Below are 16,463 nucleotides of genomic sequence, written 5' to 3'. Positions count from 1 at the left end.
GCTTCACAAAATTTACAACCCACCCAACCCCCAAAAAACGTATGCATAAAAATATAATTTGTACGTCTTGTTTTTGCGAAGTTGTTTATTAAATTTGCTTCTGAGCTTTCATTTTAAGAGCTTTATGTGCTAACTGTCACAAGCTCTATGCTGCACAAGCGAAAGCTCGTCGCTCAATAAGACACTCACCTGAAAGTATGCAACCAATTAATCTTCTATGCGAGAATGGACTGCGGTGTTTGTTTGGCCCAATTGGGGCGCAACAGCTATGAAAATATAGACTGGAGAAGCAGTCTCTCTTTATAAAAATATAATGTAAGTCCTTACATTCGAAACTGCTTGCATCTTAAATGCACAGTACCAATTTACATGTATAACCTAAATTATACACGTTATTTTAAGTTATACACGTTGCATTGCAAATTAAATAAATAAAGTATGCAATGAAAAATATACAAATGTTTTTCGCATATGTTTACATTTGTTTGAAGCTTTGGAAATCTACGATCCGATTAAGTAAATACATTCTTGATGTAAATTGGCTTCGATCCAATTATCATAAATATATGAATATGTAATTATTTCTCCAACGTACAATTAACTATCGATATTCACATAAGCGCCGATTATATCGATAAGTTCTATGACTGAATCACGCACATCGCTAGCCGGGGCTGTGTCGAGTGTTCAAATAACGGTGCTTCTTATTAACCGATGTGAGCTGAGAAAACCAAAGAAAAAGAAAGAAAACATGCAGCTGCGCAGTGAAACATTTGATCAATTGAAGGAGATGCTTTGCGACGCCGGCCTGTACGAGGACGGCATGAACGTGGGGGAGATGCGTCAATTGGCGCAGGCCATGGAATTGTCCAACGAATCCGTCGATGGCAGGGAATGCTTCGACATTCAGCGCGCACTTCGGGTAACTAAACAAATAAGGGTCAAACAATAATGACAAATAATTAAATATATTTTGTGCAGGAAAGCGAAATTGAGTTCCAAAGAATGGTTAACTCGACGATGATCGGCCACCAGCCGACAACACCAACAAGGGCAACTGCAACTGCAACAACATCGAATTGGCCATCAAATCTGGAACAAGACAACGAGAGTCCGCCAACTAACCCCATACGGATGATCGTGCAGGCTGAGGTGCATCACGAGCTCAACTGGAGTGCGGAGGGGGAGCAGCGTTCGCTCCGCAAGCGGGAGGCCATCGGTGTCGACACCGACTGCGAAATTCTTGCGAAGCGTGCGCTGCAAGAGCAACCCAATCGGGATAATAATCGTCCCCCATCCCCATCGCCATCCCAATTGCTGATGAGCAGCGACTCTGGCCTGAATTGCGAGGAGGAGGAGGAGGACTACAGTTCGCTCTCCAGCCTGAGTGGTCTGTCGTCGAATAACTCAATGCCATCGATTGGAGAGATGCCCAGCCGTCTCTTGATCAGCACCAGCAGCGCTGTTGTCTCCGATCTATCTGACCAAGATCAGAGTGGCCTCCCCGACGATAATGATGTTGATGAGGAGCAGCCTTAATAATTGCATTTCTTTTTATACTTTATTTAACTGAGAATATATAGAACACAATTTGGATCTATGGATCACTATGGACTCGCTATTTGCGTTGTATTTTGGACTTTGCTAGCGCCTCGGCCACCAGACGATCGACCTGTGCGCGCAGGTGCAGAAATGGCAACAGATTCACCCGCTCGCTGACCAAAGTGGCCGAGACTTGGGTGAAGTAATCGGTCACCACGATGGGTCGGACCAGCTGCATCCCTGACTTCTTCTGCACCTGCATAATGGATCTGTTGACGACTGGTACGCGTCTGGTACGCTTCGCCGCAGATTGAGCACCAGATGCGGTTGCTGTTGTTGTCGGTGGCGGCAACGAGAAGTCCTTCGCCTTGAGGGTACGTCTGCGCAACCGCTTTTTCTTAGCTGCTGGCAGGGATTCAATTGGAGCCGCAGGACGACATGCCGAACGCAGCGATTTGCGACGCGACTCCGCCGATGACTCCTCCATGGTGGGATTTGCAGTGTCCCTTGACTGCGCTGCTTTGCCGCTTGTCTTCGGCTTGCGCACACTCTTCTCCTCGACCTTTGACTCCACCTCCCCACTCGTCTGCAGTTCCACACCATTTGGCTGCACCTCGACTGGTTGGTTTGACAACGACTCCAAGTCGTCTATTTTAATAGGTGGGGTATTCGTATTGACCTCCATCGGCTCCAGGTCCGCGTTATTCTTGAAACCATCAATTAAGGAGTGCGCATAGGCATTTTCGGGATGCACGTCTTCTTTTAAATACTCTACGCTCCCATCTTCGGTTGGATAATCCTCTATGAAATTCGTAGGAATGCCGAAGACTTCTTTCGATGAGGAAACCTCCGCAAAACCCCTTTCTCTACAATTTTCAAATTTCAATCAAATAATAATTAATAATATTTGTATTAGGGATGTGATTAAGCTCGTTCTTTCTAAAGTCGATCGATATATATATCCGATATATTCCAAAGTCAACAGTATAGTTTTAAAACCATGTTTTCTATATTGACTCGAATACAAAAATGTTGAAATTATACTCACGGAGTGCGATCTATATAAGAGATATGGTTGGACCAATCCTCTTCCTCTTCCTCCCCCTCATCTTCATCCTCATCATTCCCCTCCCCATCATTTGCATCCTGCTTTTCCTGCTCATTCTGATCTTCCACCTGTTCCTCCTCATCCTCCACCGGCTCCTCTGTCGTATCATAATGTGAATTGTTGCCCCTATGAAATATAATATATATATATATATATATTTGTGTATATCCAAGAAAAAATCGGAAGAAATAAAAACATACTCGGCTTCATTTTGGTCCTCATTTGACGATTCCGATGAATCGGATGTTTCTGAGTCGGATGTCTTTGCGATGTCGTCCCGCGAGTTGGGATCACAATTCGAGTTGCTGTTTTATGTAAGGGCAGCGAAAATCATTTGTAACTCGGACAGGAATATATATATTGTATAAAATATTCACGCATTCAGCAATTCTTGCTCGTCGTTAGTCTGGCCCAAATCGTCATCGTCCCCAACAACATGTGGCACATTTGGAAACATTTTAATTGCACCTTTTATTTCCGTAGAGATCAAGTTTATTTCACTTGCAGCTTGCAATCGAAAAAGTGGTATAGTAATTGTGATTTTGCGAAAAGCAGTGTTGCAAACACATAAGTCTCAATTAATGCTGGAAAACGAAAGAAATTCACATGTCATATTTCTAGGACGAGCAGTTTATAGCATTTCCCCACTGACAGCAGCAGTTTATAGCAAATCATCCATAAAAAGTGTTACAATTTTTGAACAGATACTACACAATAGTTTTCTCTTAACAACTTAAACTTTAAGTATTAACATTAATAATAACTTGATAGTTTACAATGATGAACAATAAATTAGAGCAATAAAAACAAAATAAATATAAAATTTATATATTTAATTTGTATAGATTTTAACTGATTTTTAAAAATAAATTCACAGTTTGTAATAAAACACAGTAAATAAATAAATAAGTGCAAGAGAAATAAAGACAAAATATATATGCTTGTATATGTGTAACTTTCTTTGGCTTATCCTGCGCAGTAATCACACGTTTCTCCGGCTCCGGCCTCCTCGCAATTGCAAAAAGAGTCGGGCGCCACATCGGAAGCCAGGTCGTCCTCGCCAATGATGACGCAGCGCACATTGCGCGGATATTTGACCATGACCAGCGGATGCCCTTCCTCGTCGATGAGACCCCCATTATCACAGCCATCGCCGGTATTCTGGCGTTGCAGGACGTATTTCGTGAAGCAGCAAATGAAAATCTAAAAAGCACCTATAAAATTAATGTTTTTTTTTTAAATTATGTGCAGATCGCTAGCTTACCAGAAACTTTAAGGCCATCAGCACCAGAAAGAGCAGTATGTAAAAGTATCGCCAAAGTGCAGCCGAAAATCCCGCCAGGCATCCATTTGTGTAAATCGAGTCGACTGATAGCGATGGCATCGCTGACCGATCCTTGCTACTGAGGTCCTGCAGATAGCTGCTCTCGGCGCTCCGCTTGGAGCAGGCGATGGGTGCCAAGACGGTTCGGCTGCGACACTGCGAGCTGGCGTCAGTCTGCTTGGGCATCCAGTCGGCATCCATCCAATCCTTGTAGCTGTAGACGCCACAGCATTCTTTGCGCAGCTGCAGTGCATCCCATAGCAGCTTCCGCTTTGGAGTCGTGTAGTACTCGTCAATGCCGCTTAGCAGTGAATTCGCTGCAGAGTCTTCGAGCACATCGATGTTGTGGTAGAGATTCCATACTGATCCAAAGCCAGATGCAATTATGACGCAGGAATAGAACAGCCAAATGGAGATCATTAGTCGAACGTTGGGCGTGCAGCGCCTCCTCCACAAACGATTCCACATTGACAAGCTGCAAAGGAACGTGACAATCAGTTGGACGCCAAAGATATAGAAGTGGAATAGGTAGCTGATTAACAAGCATCGCTCAATGTCCTCCAAATAGCTGGACAAGATCGACTGATAGAGGCCAGTCACGATTATGATCAGCAATCCGGTTATTGCCTGGAATATTAGCAGAAGCGCAATATATACGGATGCTTTACGGAAAGGCTGGCGCATTTGTTCATCTTTCCCCAAACACTGCTCGAAGTTTAGGATTTTACTTTTCCAAAACAATTTCGTAGCTACGAAATTCCAATCTCATTTGAAGTGACGCTTATGTGAAAGGTTGCATAGGCGTTGTTCAAAAATTAAATCTGTCAAATAGCTAGGAGTATGAAAATTCGCTTGTAATTTTAAAGCTGAAGCTACCAAACTTGGAACGAGCGCAGATTGAGAGCTTGATAGATTGCAATCCTTCGAAATCTGCAAGGACTTAGTCGAACTAAAATCATTTGTTTGCCCCTAAAAGAGTGCTTTTTTGCCTATTTGTGACACTTCGACTTCTTAGATGAGCCCAAAATCACGGAATGCAGTTCGATAGGAAAAGTTCTTGCGATTCTACAATACTAAGTCCTTTAAAAATGTTGAAGGATTTGTCCGACTTAGAACTGATATCTTTTTTTGACTGTACCACTGAATATTGCTCCTAAAAGTAAGCCGCAGTATTTTCCTTGAGTGGAACTTAGCTAATGCAACAACCAAATTTGTATAATTGGTGGGAGCCCATGCTAAGCTGTAGCGAAAACAATTTCGTACCGAGTCTAATGTTGTTTTATTTGTAACTTTATCTATGTATCTTTATTCAAGTTGCCAAAATCAAACGTAACATTTAAACTAAATAGAACGTGCAATCTCTAAATGAAAAAATTTTGTAAGCTGTACACAACATCTGGCAACATCTTGCCAACAGCGACTGTTAAACTCGAAATGGCACTGTTTAGCTGCCGCTATGCAACTCTAGTCGAAGCTTTCGATCATCAAGACCGGCTTGCAGGCAGATAAGAACAGAAAAAAAGCGAAGACAAACAAGGGCATTTAAATCAATCGAATTAAACGGGTCTGCTGCGTAATTATTTTGGGGAACATCAACAGCGACGATGTACGTGTACATTTGCGCTCTTCTATTCTCGTCGTTGTTGCTGGCGACAAGCGCTCAATCGAAATTCGAATATGAAATTAAGGAATTTCAAGTGCCATTGGATCACTTTAGTTTTTTGAGCAACGCGAGCTTTAGCATCCGTTATCTGTACAACGAGTCGTATGCGGACAAATCTAATCCCAAATCGATATTTTTCTACACTGGCAATGAGGGCGACATCGAATGGTTTGCGAAGAACAGCGGATTCGTTTGGGAATTGGCCGAGAAGGAGAGAGCAATTGTTGTGTTTGCTGAGCATCGATATTATGGCAAATCTTTGCCGTTTGGCAGCGACACTTTTAATGCCAGCAAACCGGAGCATTTGGCCTATTTCACCGTGGAGCAGACGCTGGAGGATTATGCCATGTTGATCACATTCCTGCGCAATGGCCGCCAGTTGCCTGTGGTGGCATTTGGTGGCTCCTACGGTGGCATGTTGGCAGCCTGGTTTCGCATAAAATATCCGCATATTGTGGTTGGTGCACTTGCCGCCTCGGCACCCATTCTACAATTCGAGGGATTGACGCCCTGCGACATCTTCAACGAGATAACCACATCGGTTTTCAACACGGCCTACAATGCCAATTGCAGCGCGAATATTGGCAAATCGTGGCATGCCTTCGAAACGATGGCGGCTACCGATGCTGGCAAGAAGCAACTGGGCGATAAGTTTCATCTGTGTGAGCCCATCAAGAACGGCGATGATTTGAATCAATTTATGGACTACTTGGAGGATGTGTATGCCAATCTGGCCATGTCCAATTACCCGTACAATACGAACTTCCTAGCCCCACTGCCTGCCAATCCGGTGCGGCAGTTCTGCTTATATCTCAAAGATCTGCATGCGGATGAGGCAGATCTGGTTAGTAGCATGGCCAGCGCTTTGGCTGTTTACACAAATTACTCGGGCAGCGATCCATGCGTCGACTATAAGAACTCGAATGCGAGCAGTGCCACCGTCGACAGCTCTGGCTGGGAAATTCAGAGTTGCAACCAGATGGTGATGCCCTTCTGCGCCAACAGCAGCAACACCATGTACCGCACCAGCACCTGGGACCTGAAAAAGGTGTCCGACAAGTGCTACAAGAAGTTCCAACTCACGCCCAAACCCTTTGACATTGTGCTGCGCTATGGCGGACGGGATCTGGTCGCTGCCAGCAACATCATCTTCAGCAACGGTCTGCTCGATCCCTGGAGTGGTGGCGGCGTCCTCATGTCACCGAACGATCGCATTCACATCATCATTTTGCCAGAGGGTGCTCATCATTTGGATCTGCGTCAGAGCAATCCAATGGATCCCGCATCCGTCGTCGACGCTCGCCAGAAGGAGGCAGCCATCATTGGGCAATGGATAAGCGAATTTTATCGTTATTTGTAGAAATTTACAATTTACATAATTGAAATACTCTTAAATGTATCGAGTATGAGAAGAGCATGTCATGAAATAAAAAACTGCTTGTTATTTTAAATATTTCTTTAATATATATGCATAAAGGTACAGTTGTTCACAAGAAAGGAAATCTTACAAATTACAGAAGCAGCGAAAAACACACAAAAGTTAACATTTAAATCAACTTAATTAAAGTATATATCGTGTAAACTTAATAAATTAATATATATTGTATTTTTTCCCCAATAACTGCTCGAGGCGTTAAATAATAAACAAAATATATATGTTTTATAAGGCAAATATATAGAATAATAATTATCAAAAAATATTAACAAAAAGTTTTTTTTTAACTGGATGGATAATTTTCCATTTTTAGTATTTGCAAAATTTTTCAACATTTTTTTTTCGTTTGCGATTTTTTTTACGGTTCTTTTTATGCATTTTCATACGCAACTGAACGACAAACAATTTTCGTAATTTGAAAAATTGTTTGTAGTTTGGTTTAGCACCGGCATAGGACACTTGCTTCGTTTTTTTTGTTCAATGCTCCTTTTGCGCCCGCTCCCGACAGCAACTTCAGATCAGGACAATATTTTGATTTGATCTATGGTTAGAATTTTGGAAATGAGTTTCAGGAATGCTTTGAGGTAACCGAGAACCAAATGCCGCCGGTCTGTCACCTGTGGCGGGTGGTTGATTAACCAGCTCCTCATAGGCCGTGGGAGAGAACTTGGCCTATGGCAACTGTGTTAATCCTCAGTGGCGGCATTTGGCTGTCAGGCGTCCAGTGACCTGACCAAAAGTTAATGCACAGCAGCAGCTGTAACGCCTTGAGTTTTGGGAGATGGACGTGCAGCTGCTAGCCGTAGGTTAACTTTTGGTTAGCACTCTGGACAATTGGTCTATGGGTCATGGTTTGTCTTGTGGGCTTGTCCGTTCGCAGCGGCAGCTTGTGGCCAGTCCGTGCAAAAATGTTCCACGAAATTTGCAAGGACTGCCCGCAGGCTGCAGTTGCTCTCTTTCGTTGCTTGGAGGAGCGGGCGTTGCTGAGTAATTATTTCGTGTGCGTATTTTTGCATTCGTTTTTTTGTTTGTTTGTTTTTAGCTTAGTTATTATATACAAAATGTTGGGCATTGGGTTATATATAAATGTTTGCTGTGCAAATATATATGTATAATGTATATATCGTTAATATAAGTTTTCTTATTTTTTCTTTTCTTTGTAAAAGTGTTTTTTTTTTTTTTTTCGTTACAAGTCGTTAGGTTTTCATGTTTCTCTTTTAAATATGCTCGTCGAGTACGTTGCTTATTATGTACATATTTTGTTCGGTATGTTTGTCTCTAGCTACCAAAATTAAAATACAAATTCTCATCAAAATGTGGCAAATTACAAAAATTTACATGACAACATTATCGAGCGTACATTTCTTACATCATTACAGCATGTACAATAATTTTGATTACAAACATTTGCTTACTAATGTTTTTTTTTTGTTTTTGTTTTCATTCATAATTTCTTCTTTTTTTTTTTGTTTGTTTTTAATTTGAAGGCATATTCGTGTTGGTTTGTGTTCTGTTACATTTGTTTTGTTTGTATATATTAGGGGTATATCTGTTATTTCTGAACTTGACTGTGAATTTATTGCACTAATCCAATGACAACTGACAACTGACAACTGTTTACGTTGGCGGTGGCCCGTGAGGATAGGTTAGCATCGGCTCCAGGCTACGGGCGAACGTATTGGAGAACATGCAGGTGTAGTCCTCACCGTGGGGCACCAGTGTTGCCACACCTAAAAGCAGCAGCATGAGCGCCTGTATGGGCAGGGAGGCACGTGCAACGCGCCCGAGGAATCGAGCACCGCGCGCCAGAACCGTGGTATTGATGACATCGCCATCGGCAGCATCGCCATCGGGACTGTGGATGCAGCAGATATACATATAAATATTAGTAAGATGACCATCACTGGCTTAAGTTAATATACAAAGCATGCTACTGTTTACTTGATCTTGAGATCAAGTGCAACTACAGTTTGTACTTGTGCAAATATTTGCTTTGAAATTAAATGAAAAACAAAAAACTAAACTACGACGTTGAATTAAAAATTAAACAACTGTTCTATGAATATTTACTTTGCATTTTCTGTGTTTGGTGCGGCGGCCTGCATAGAAGAGGTTGATAATGTAGTATTATCCAAAAGCTAGATATGGCATAATATAAAAAAAAAGAAAGAATGGAAAAAATAATAAAATTAAAAAATCAAGTATTTGAATAATGTTAAAATAAAATTTTTATATTTTGTATTTGTCAATTTTGAATTAATCACGCACTATTCAAATAGTAGATAAAAGTATATTTTGTTTACAGCCAAATTAGTTCACTTACTTTGGTGCGCTCACAAAAAATCAAAATTGAACTTTTTATTGGGAGTTTCGGGACAAATTGTCGATTTTAATTGTGATAACTTTTGAATATCCAAGTTTGTTGCACTTACCTCACTTGACAACATGTGCAGCGGTACACCCAAATTGTCGCCCTCATAGCCGAGCACGGCGCCCAGCTTGACGATGTAGATGCCAGAGAGGCGGCGCAGGGATTGGAGACGTAGCCGGAGATCGGTCAATCTGGAAAGGGTTCTAGAATATTTAAAACATATGCTGGCGGCTTTAGGCGTTGTCAGTTTTGATGAAGTGTTAGAATGGGCGGACGAAAAAATTTTGGAGTACCAAAAAACATAAATCAAACATACGCAAAAAAAAAAAAAACAGCAAACACAAAAATATTTAAGCAAAAAAAATGTTGCAAAAAATAAATTGATAAAAAAAATAAGCAAACAAGATTTCTAGGCTAATAGAATGTTGTGTTCTGACTATTGTTGTATGGATAAAGCTACGTCGATAAAGTAAGGAATGGGAAGGTGTTGTATGCCAAAAGAAATATGCTCTTAGGAACATTTTTAGTATAATTTTGTTGTCATATATTTATGATAGATAAACACTTTAAAATTTTATGGTATGTGTAGAAAGGTCTGCTAGATAATAATTTATACAAAATTTAAACTAAATAAAAGAGCAAACAACAGAGAGTGCCGATTATACAAAACTTAAAGCAGTAGTCGCTCGGAAAATGGAACGCCTATTATAAATTAAATAGATTAAATTAAATACTATCACAATTACAATTGAGAATTCAATTTAAAATTTCTATTCACGAACGACCACTCTAATTAATTTAAGGAAAATAGTAACTACTAGAGGAAAAGTTTGTACGAAGAATGTAAAATATCAAATTTCTACTATCTACAAAAAATATTTGGAGACAATAAGACAGCTTTTACTAGATGCAAATACTTGACAACCAATCAATAACATATAATTGCCGCTCCACTAGCCCCTCACTGACATGGACTTCTAGATCTACCTAGGAAGCACAAGCGGCACCCAGGCATTTGTTTCGTTCCGCCCTCGGTACTGGCGCCAGCTACACTTACCTTTCATAGGTATGTTGAGACTGTTCCTCGGAGCCCTCGACGGAGCGCAGCAACTGATCGGCTGCGTCTTGTAGGCTGACGACACGCGGTTCACAGCGCTCCAGTTCGGCGCGGAGATCCTTGAACTTGTTGAATTTTGCCTCGAGCACACTGCGCTCCTCGGTGAGATCCACCGGTTCGGAGGCCTTGATATTCTTTTCGGTGCGCTGCAGCCAGTCAACGAGCTCATCGATTGTCTGATGGAACTCACTGTTGCCCATGAGCGCCGTCTGCAGCAGACCCTGCCATTTGGTGGCATTGATGCAAACATTGTTCCAACGCTCGTTATCAGCCTCGAGACGAGAACGCAATTGTCGCGCCTTCTCCGTGTCCAGGGTGTGCGTGGCTAGATGATCGCCGACGACATTCAACGACGAGATGATCGACTTGTGACTCTCCAGATCCAGCAAAAACTCGCGATGATCCTGAGTCACATCCTCCAACAACTCAATATTCGAGGGCGGCGCCGTTTGTGACTTCTGTGTACTCTCGGCGAACTGCAGCCACTGCTCCAGACGCCACAGATCATTGTCGATCTGCTGCCAGTTGCGTTGCGTGCAGAGCGGACACGTTAGCCGGCCGACCTCACTATAGACAGACAAAGTTCGATAATTAGAAAGTATACCATATAAAAATGCCAACTAGGAATGTAAACTTGCAAGGCTGTTGCATGTTGCTGACCGGTTAAAAGTCGAATCAGCATTGCCACAGGCAAGCTCCAAGTGTTTACTGTGCTCCGCCCTGGAGACTGGCGGCCAATAAAATCAAGAGCTGCCAGCTTTTGTTTGACGGACGAGCATACAGAACAATAAACAAAAGGAAGCTTGCCTGTGTTTTGTGGTTATTGTGGTTAGTGCACAGTTGGAATAATAGATAGTATGTCAATCTGTTTGGTTAACACTTACTGTATGCATGTGTATTTGTAGGCAGCAGGTAGCAGGCACCTGTTATGCAGAGCATCATGAATGCGCAGGTTCGGAAATGCGTGTGTGTGTGTGTGTTTGTGTGTAGAGAGGGTGTTGTCGAAGTGTGTGTGTGTGTGTGTGTGTAGAGCGTAGATGTGTAAGTGAGCGAGCAAGAGCGAGACATAAAGCAATAAAACATTTTGTTAGCCAATATAACCATATAAAATACCCACGCCCATAATAAAAACAAAACAGAAAACATGAAACTGGAAAATACTTGCAAACTAATAAACTCTTAAAGGATCTTCAAAAATAGTTCAATTATAAAACGCTTGGATTTTGGGGAACTGAGTCAAAATTCTGAAATGCAACTTTCGATTACTTACTTTTTATAGTTGAAAAAATACTTTTGAGATGGCTTGTAAATTACAACACTTTGTTTCAGACGTAATTCTAAATTCACAAAAAAATATGGGTTCTATTTTTCTACACAACAAAAAAAAAAACATTAAAATTAAAGAATTGTAAAATATATTTGCAAATGTGTTTATAAACAGAGGAAAATGAAAAATGACGCAATCAATTGGGTGATTAATATAAATTGTTTTTATAATTATGAACAAAAGAATTTGTAATTGACAAATCAGAAAAGTAATATGAATTGCTAATCTTCGCGAGAACCGTGTCCAGTTGAAAGGAAATCGCACAGCTATTTTAGTGATCTTGGCATGGATTCAACTCCTGAACAGGATATCTAAATAAATCTCTAATCTGGCTTAAACCGGTTAACATGAGCCAATAATATCTTCGAATAGAAGAAATATGGATAGCAAAGATATCGAGCTGCATCGTAAATAGTTTGCAAGTATTTGATTAGTACAAAGTAAAATCTACGTATACTAAATAAAATGGATGATTATTGCATTTTCAAGAACATACCTTGCATTTTGATCGTGCTGTTGACGCGCCTTCCACTGCGACTGCAGCGTATCGAAGCGCAGCGTCAGCTCTGACACGGTGTCCACCTGGGCAGCTTGACTGTCCGCCTGGCATTCGGAGAGCAGCAGATGGCTCAGATGCTTCACCAGCTCCGTGGAGGACTGCGCATTGCCAAGCAGCTTGGCAATCTTCTGGGGACCCGGCTTGCGTGTCTTGTCCGCAATGGTGCGCTGCAGTTCATCCAGATTGGTCTGGCACTCGGCAATCGCCGTCTGCAGTTCCATGATATACGCATCTTTGGCCGTTATGGACGTCTCCCGTTGGAGTTGCGCCTGTCGCAACTTGCGCTGCGATAGCGTATTCACCTGAACACTGGCATGCGTTTCATGTACAGGCATAGCAGCGCCAGCCATGGAGGCGGCACGTGCCAACCAGTTGGTCTTCAGAGTGACAAGATTTGTTTGCACCGTTTGCCACAGAGTTGTGTACTCCGTGATTAGTTTGAGCAGATGATTCAGCTGTGCCGGCTGCTCTTTGTTGCGCTGCTCGGCTTCCTTGCCCAAGGCATCAGCCTGCTGTATCTGCTGTTGAGTCTGCTGAAGCTTGCGTTCCAATCCCTCCAAGCGCTGCAGCACCGCCTTGGGTTCGGCCTGCTGATCCTCCGCAGAGGGCATCTGGTCTAACGCCGTTTGTATGCCCGTCAGCGATTTCGTCAGCTCCAGTTGGGATGTGTTGAACTCGCGCATCAGCTTGGCATCCTTGTCAATGGCATCGAGGAGCGCATGGAAGCGTGGTGCCAACAGACGCCACTTACTCAGCATCACCTTGGTGGGCATCGTTAACTTCTGGATGTTCTCTGGCTCCACACCCGGACTCATTGTTAGCCTGGCATATGTTTGCTCCAGTCGACGCAGATTCACCGACTCGGCATCGAGTTCGTCCAGCTTGGCACGCAATGCCTGCTGCCGCTCATCCTGTTTCTGTTTGTTGGCATATTTATCATCGCGCTCGAAGTTGGATAGTTGAGCTTCTTGCTTGGCTACCCAGGTCTTTTGCTCGGTTGTCAGCTTGATCAGTTCCTGCAGCAGATTCCATGTAGAGAGTATACGTGTCTTACGCTCCGCCGACTGGCTGCAAACGTTCTTCCAGCGCTGCTCCAGATTCTGGGCGGATGAGGCCAACCCAGTTGTGTTGACCTGTGTGCGCCAGCTATCAGCATCGTTGAGCAGCATCTCGACCAGGTTAAGCACCTCGCCCACATTGCTGCTGTGATGCTCGATGGATCGCTGGATTTGCTCATGCTCCTTGAGCTTCGCCTTGATCACATTTGGCGTGTAGTTCTCAAAGCTAAGCGGCTTGTCTAGCTGCGATTCCACCTCAAACAACCAGGCACGGATGAGAGCAATGCGCTCCTCCAAACGCAGCAGCGTCTGCTTCAGTTCGCCAATCTTTGTGGCCCGCTGCTTGCAGAGGAACTGCAAACGATTCCAACGATCGATCAAGGCGTCGCTTTGCTGCTGAACCTGGACGCGAACATCCTGCGCCTGCGGCGTGGCTTCACCATACAGAGTGAGCAGTTCACGGCTGGCGGAGAGCAGCCATTCCCGTTCCTTGTCGCGCAACTGAAGTTCACCATTAATTTGCTGTTCCAGCTGCTTGGCTGCCTGCTCCGGATTCGCCATTGCAGCGACATCGGCATCACGTTCGACACGCTCCTCCAATCCGCTCAGCCAGTGCGAGATGCGAGCATAACGGGTTTGATAGTTGGAAAGCAGGGCGAGACGTTCCTCGATGGCATTGATGGCCACGGTGAGCTGATAATCGAGATCGGCATGCTGCTGCCAGAGCAGGAAACTGCGCTGCCTGATGCCCTTCATGTCATGAGGACTGATGCACTCCTTCAGCTCCTCCTGGCTAACTGTGAGGCTCTCCAGCGCTGGCGTTTGAGCACTGAGTTGAACACGCTGTGCTCGCAGTGCGACCAAGCGCTGCTCGATCTCCGCCGGCGTTGATGAATCGCTGCAATTGCTGTTATCAAGCAGATCCTGTGTCTTGCCGAATTCATCCTGCAATTGCTGGATACGCTGCTCGTACGACTCGGACAGCTGCTTGATACGCTTCAGGAAGTTCTGCCATGTCTCGAGAGCGGCACGCAAATTGCTAATCCGTTGATTAATGCTGGCCTGTTCCATGCGCATCGCAGTGGCCAATGCATCATCGCAGTAGGGCAGCAGTTGTTGCTGTTGTGCCTTCAGAGCGGCGCTCTGTTGCTCTCCACGAGCCAGTTGAAGGAGTAGTGCGTCCATGCGTGCCTTTAGATGTGGCACACGCTTCAGATGAATGTAGCGCAGCTGGAGCGCATTGCGTTCCGCCTCCCGCTGACGCAGCCAGTCGAGCAGTGCCGCCAATTGTTGGCGATACGCATTCCAGCCACTCACCCGACGCTCCAGTTCATCGTTGCGCTGCATGATGCGCGACAGGGTCTCATTGTGCAGATTTGTAAGTGCCTTGTATTGCTCCGAGAGCTCCGATTCGAGTGGCGTCTCCGAGAGAACGCTCTGCTGCGAGATGAGCAGATTCTGATGGATGGCACAGAGCTGCTGCTGTTCGCGCAGGCTGCTGTAGTCCTCGGGTATGGCACAGGCGAGGAATGATTGCACATGCTGCAAATACTGACGCCACAGACGCAGTGCCTCCGAGCTGTTCTGGGTGCGAGCGAGCCGAGTGGACAGACGATGATACTCTTGGAACGTATCCTGGAATATCTTCTGCCACAGAGCCAGCACATCCAGAATGCTATCATCGGCAGCGACTGCTGCTCCACCCGCAGGTGATAGCTCATTGTTGTTTTGCTGGCGTTCACGCAACTGACGCAGTTGCTCCTCGGTGCGAGCCAAGGTCTGCAGATGAGCACGCAATGCGGCCAATTGTTCCTCGCTCTCTTTCGGCGTTTTCGGCTCGCCGCGCGCAATGTCCTAAACGAGAATAGAAACCGTTTCAGTTATTAACTGGAATATTGTGTTTGAATTTTGATATATGATGACAGGTTTGCAATGCTGCAACGTTTTGTGCATGGCTAATTGGCCTGACCCTAATAATCACAGCGCGGTCTCCACTTAAAACCAACTTTGCCACGGCTTCACAATAGGCGAATGGCAACAAAAAACGAAACAAGTGTTGGCAACAGCTGCAGTTTAAATCGACCTACTACGCGATGCTCTGCTTTTACTATCGTAATAACTTATTCTAATTGTAATTTGAGAAAACCGCACATATCTAGAATCTATTGATTTCTGTAGACCAAAGCGTCTCTAATAATTCAAGTCTTTAAACTGGCTGTGGCTTGTGGTCAGTGTTGGTAGAAATTCATTTATTAACAACCCACTAAACCGACGGCTATGTGTAAAATGTTAAGGAGAAAGGAAAAAAAGCGACTGTGTACTTTATATTCCATTGGGAGCAGAGTATAAATAAAAACGTTGCAACTCTTTCCGCCAACTGGCAATGACCTCATGCAAAACAACACATGCGCTCGTTGTTCAACTGTCTGGCCACACTTGCTGGGTGGCAAGGGAGGGTGGCAAGTTGGCGGAAACGAGACGCGACTGGTTAGCATATGAAAATTGGTGGCAAATAATGGCACAGTGGAGCCGTGCCGATGACCACAAAGCTTGTGGCTGATTAGAAAAAAAAATAAAAAATTAAAATATCAACTCCACAGCTTTTAAGTTGTTTGCGACTAATTAAGTTTTAATCGATGATTTGAAAGTCATTATATAAGAAAGGTATATCAGGGAAAATTTTTCGTTATATGGGGCAGGCTTCTTAAAAATTTATGTGATGAAGTAGTCAATAAAAATTAAATATGCCTTCACTTAAGCCAATCACTTATTCACGCCTGTCCACAATCAATAAAGACCATTGTAAAAATAAGCAACTGTGACTCTAACTCGTAGAAAGGCAACGAAAGTTTTTCAACTTTTAACCCACTTAAAATAGCATGTCCTTCATAATGTATTAACAACAAAAACAACTACAACAATTGCCGGCGCTGCTGTCCGCTTGTTTTAATTGTTGTTG

At 43.6% G+C, this 16,463-nt stretch overlaps 5 protein-coding genes across 17 annotated transcripts in view; 2 read left to right on the top strand and 3 right to left on the bottom strand.

The window, feature by feature from the left end:
* Positions 1-691: 691 nt before the first annotated feature.
* On the top strand, positions 692-1,560 carry LOC6571723. Its single transcript, XM_001997864.3, has 2 exons — positions 692-922; positions 982-1,560. The coding sequence occupies exons 1-2, from the start codon at positions 752-754 to the stop codon at positions 1,537-1,539; spliced, it is 729 nt and encodes a 242-aa protein (XP_001997900.1). The 5' UTR covers positions 692-751; the 3' UTR covers positions 1,540-1,560.
* On the bottom strand, positions 1,543-3,129 carry LOC6571364 (histone H3.v1). Its single transcript, XM_001997530.3, has 4 exons — positions 3,028-3,129; positions 2,851-2,955; positions 2,591-2,776; positions 1,543-2,408 (listed from the first exon to the last, which is right to left on the bottom strand). Exons 1-4 carry the CDS (start codon positions 3,105-3,107, stop codon positions 1,619-1,621), a joined length of 1,161 nt encoding a protein of 386 aa, XP_001997566.3. The 5' UTR covers positions 3,108-3,129; the 3' UTR covers positions 1,543-1,618.
* A 421-nt stretch (positions 3,130-3,550) lies between these two features.
* Positions 3,551-4,700, bottom strand: LOC6561833. Its single transcript, XM_001988783.3, has 2 exons — positions 3,915-4,700; positions 3,551-3,853 (listed from the first exon to the last, which is right to left on the bottom strand). The coding sequence occupies exons 1-2, from the start codon at positions 4,656-4,658 to the stop codon at positions 3,617-3,619; spliced, it is 981 nt and encodes a 326-aa protein (XP_001988819.1). The 5' UTR covers positions 4,659-4,700; the 3' UTR covers positions 3,551-3,616.
* A 732-nt stretch (positions 4,701-5,432) lies between these two features.
* Positions 5,433-7,088, top strand: LOC6561834 (lysosomal Pro-X carboxypeptidase). The gene has a single exon (XM_001988784.3). The coding sequence runs from the start codon at positions 5,579-5,581 to the stop codon at positions 6,995-6,997; it is 1,419 nt and encodes a 472-aa protein (XP_001988820.2). The 5' UTR covers positions 5,433-5,578; the 3' UTR covers positions 6,998-7,088.
* Positions 7,089-7,404: 316 nt separating this feature from the next.
* LOC6561852 (nesprin-1) overlaps positions 7,405-16,463 on the bottom strand; it is a 113,494-nt gene continuing 104,435 nt past the window's right edge. For 7 of the 13 annotated variants that reach the window (XM_032735700.2, XM_032735696.2, XM_043214457.1 and 4 more), the window contains 6 exons: positions 12,384-15,358; positions 11,445-11,483; positions 10,501-11,127; positions 9,505-9,646; positions 9,143-9,210; positions 7,405-8,927 (listed from right to left, as the gene is read on the bottom strand). In XM_032735700.2, the coding sequence (XP_032591591.2) occupies positions 8,690-8,927; positions 9,143-9,210; positions 9,505-9,646; positions 10,501-11,127; positions 11,445-11,483; positions 12,384-15,358 (4,089 nt within the window). In that variant the 3' untranslated portion in view covers positions 7,405-8,689. Of the gene's footprint in view, positions 8,928-9,142; positions 9,211-9,504; positions 9,647-10,500; positions 11,128-11,444; positions 11,484-11,830; positions 11,931-12,383; positions 15,359-16,463 lie in introns of those variants that run through there. The other 6 variants (XM_032735698.2, XM_032735710.2, XM_032735708.2 and 3 more) reach the window with 4 other exon arrangements.

The sequence above is a fragment of the Drosophila grimshawi genome, unplaced genomic scaffold, assembly GCF_018153295.1.
Source record: "Drosophila grimshawi isolate 15287-2541.00 unplaced genomic scaffold, ASM1815329v1 contig_1377, whole genome shotgun sequence".
Taxonomy (NCBI): Eukaryota; Metazoa; Arthropoda; class Insecta; order Diptera; family Drosophilidae; genus Drosophila; species Drosophila grimshawi.
The sequence above is the reverse complement of the archived record's forward strand: the minus strand, read 5'-3'. Positions and strand labels throughout refer to the sequence as shown.

Bases quoted from the DNA above. Each gene is read 5' to 3' on its own strand.
- LOC6571723 (XM_001997864.3), top strand. From the start codon at position 752: ATGCAGCTGCGCAGTGAAACATTTGATCAATTGAAGGAGATGCTTTGC. The intron at 923-981 runs GTAACTAAACAA...TATTTTGTGCAG, and splicing joins ACATTCAGCGCGCACTTCGG to GAAAGCGAAATTGAGTTCCA.
- LOC6571364 (XM_001997530.3), bottom strand. From the start codon at position 3,107: ATGTTTCCAAATGTGCCACATGTTGTTGGGGACGATGACGATTTGGGC. The intron at 2,777-2,850 runs GTATGTTTTTAT...TATATTTCATAG, and splicing joins GAGGACCAAAATGAAGCCGA to GGGCAACAATTCACATTATG. The intron at 2,409-2,590 runs GTGAGTATAATT...TGAAAATTGTAG, and splicing joins TCTTATATAGATCGCACTCC to AGAAAGGGGTTTTGCGGAGG.
- LOC6561834 (XM_001988784.3), top strand. From the start codon at position 5,579: ATGTACGTGTACATTTGCGCTCTTCTATTCTCGTCGTTGTTGCTGGCG.
- LOC6561833 (XM_001988783.3), bottom strand. From the start codon at position 4,658: ATGCGCCAGCCTTTCCGTAAAGCATCCGTATATATTGCGCTTCTGCTA. The intron at 3,854-3,914 runs GTAAGCTAGCGA...GGTGCTTTTTAG, and splicing joins TGATGGCCTTAAAGTTTCTG to ATTTTCATTTGCTGCTTCAC.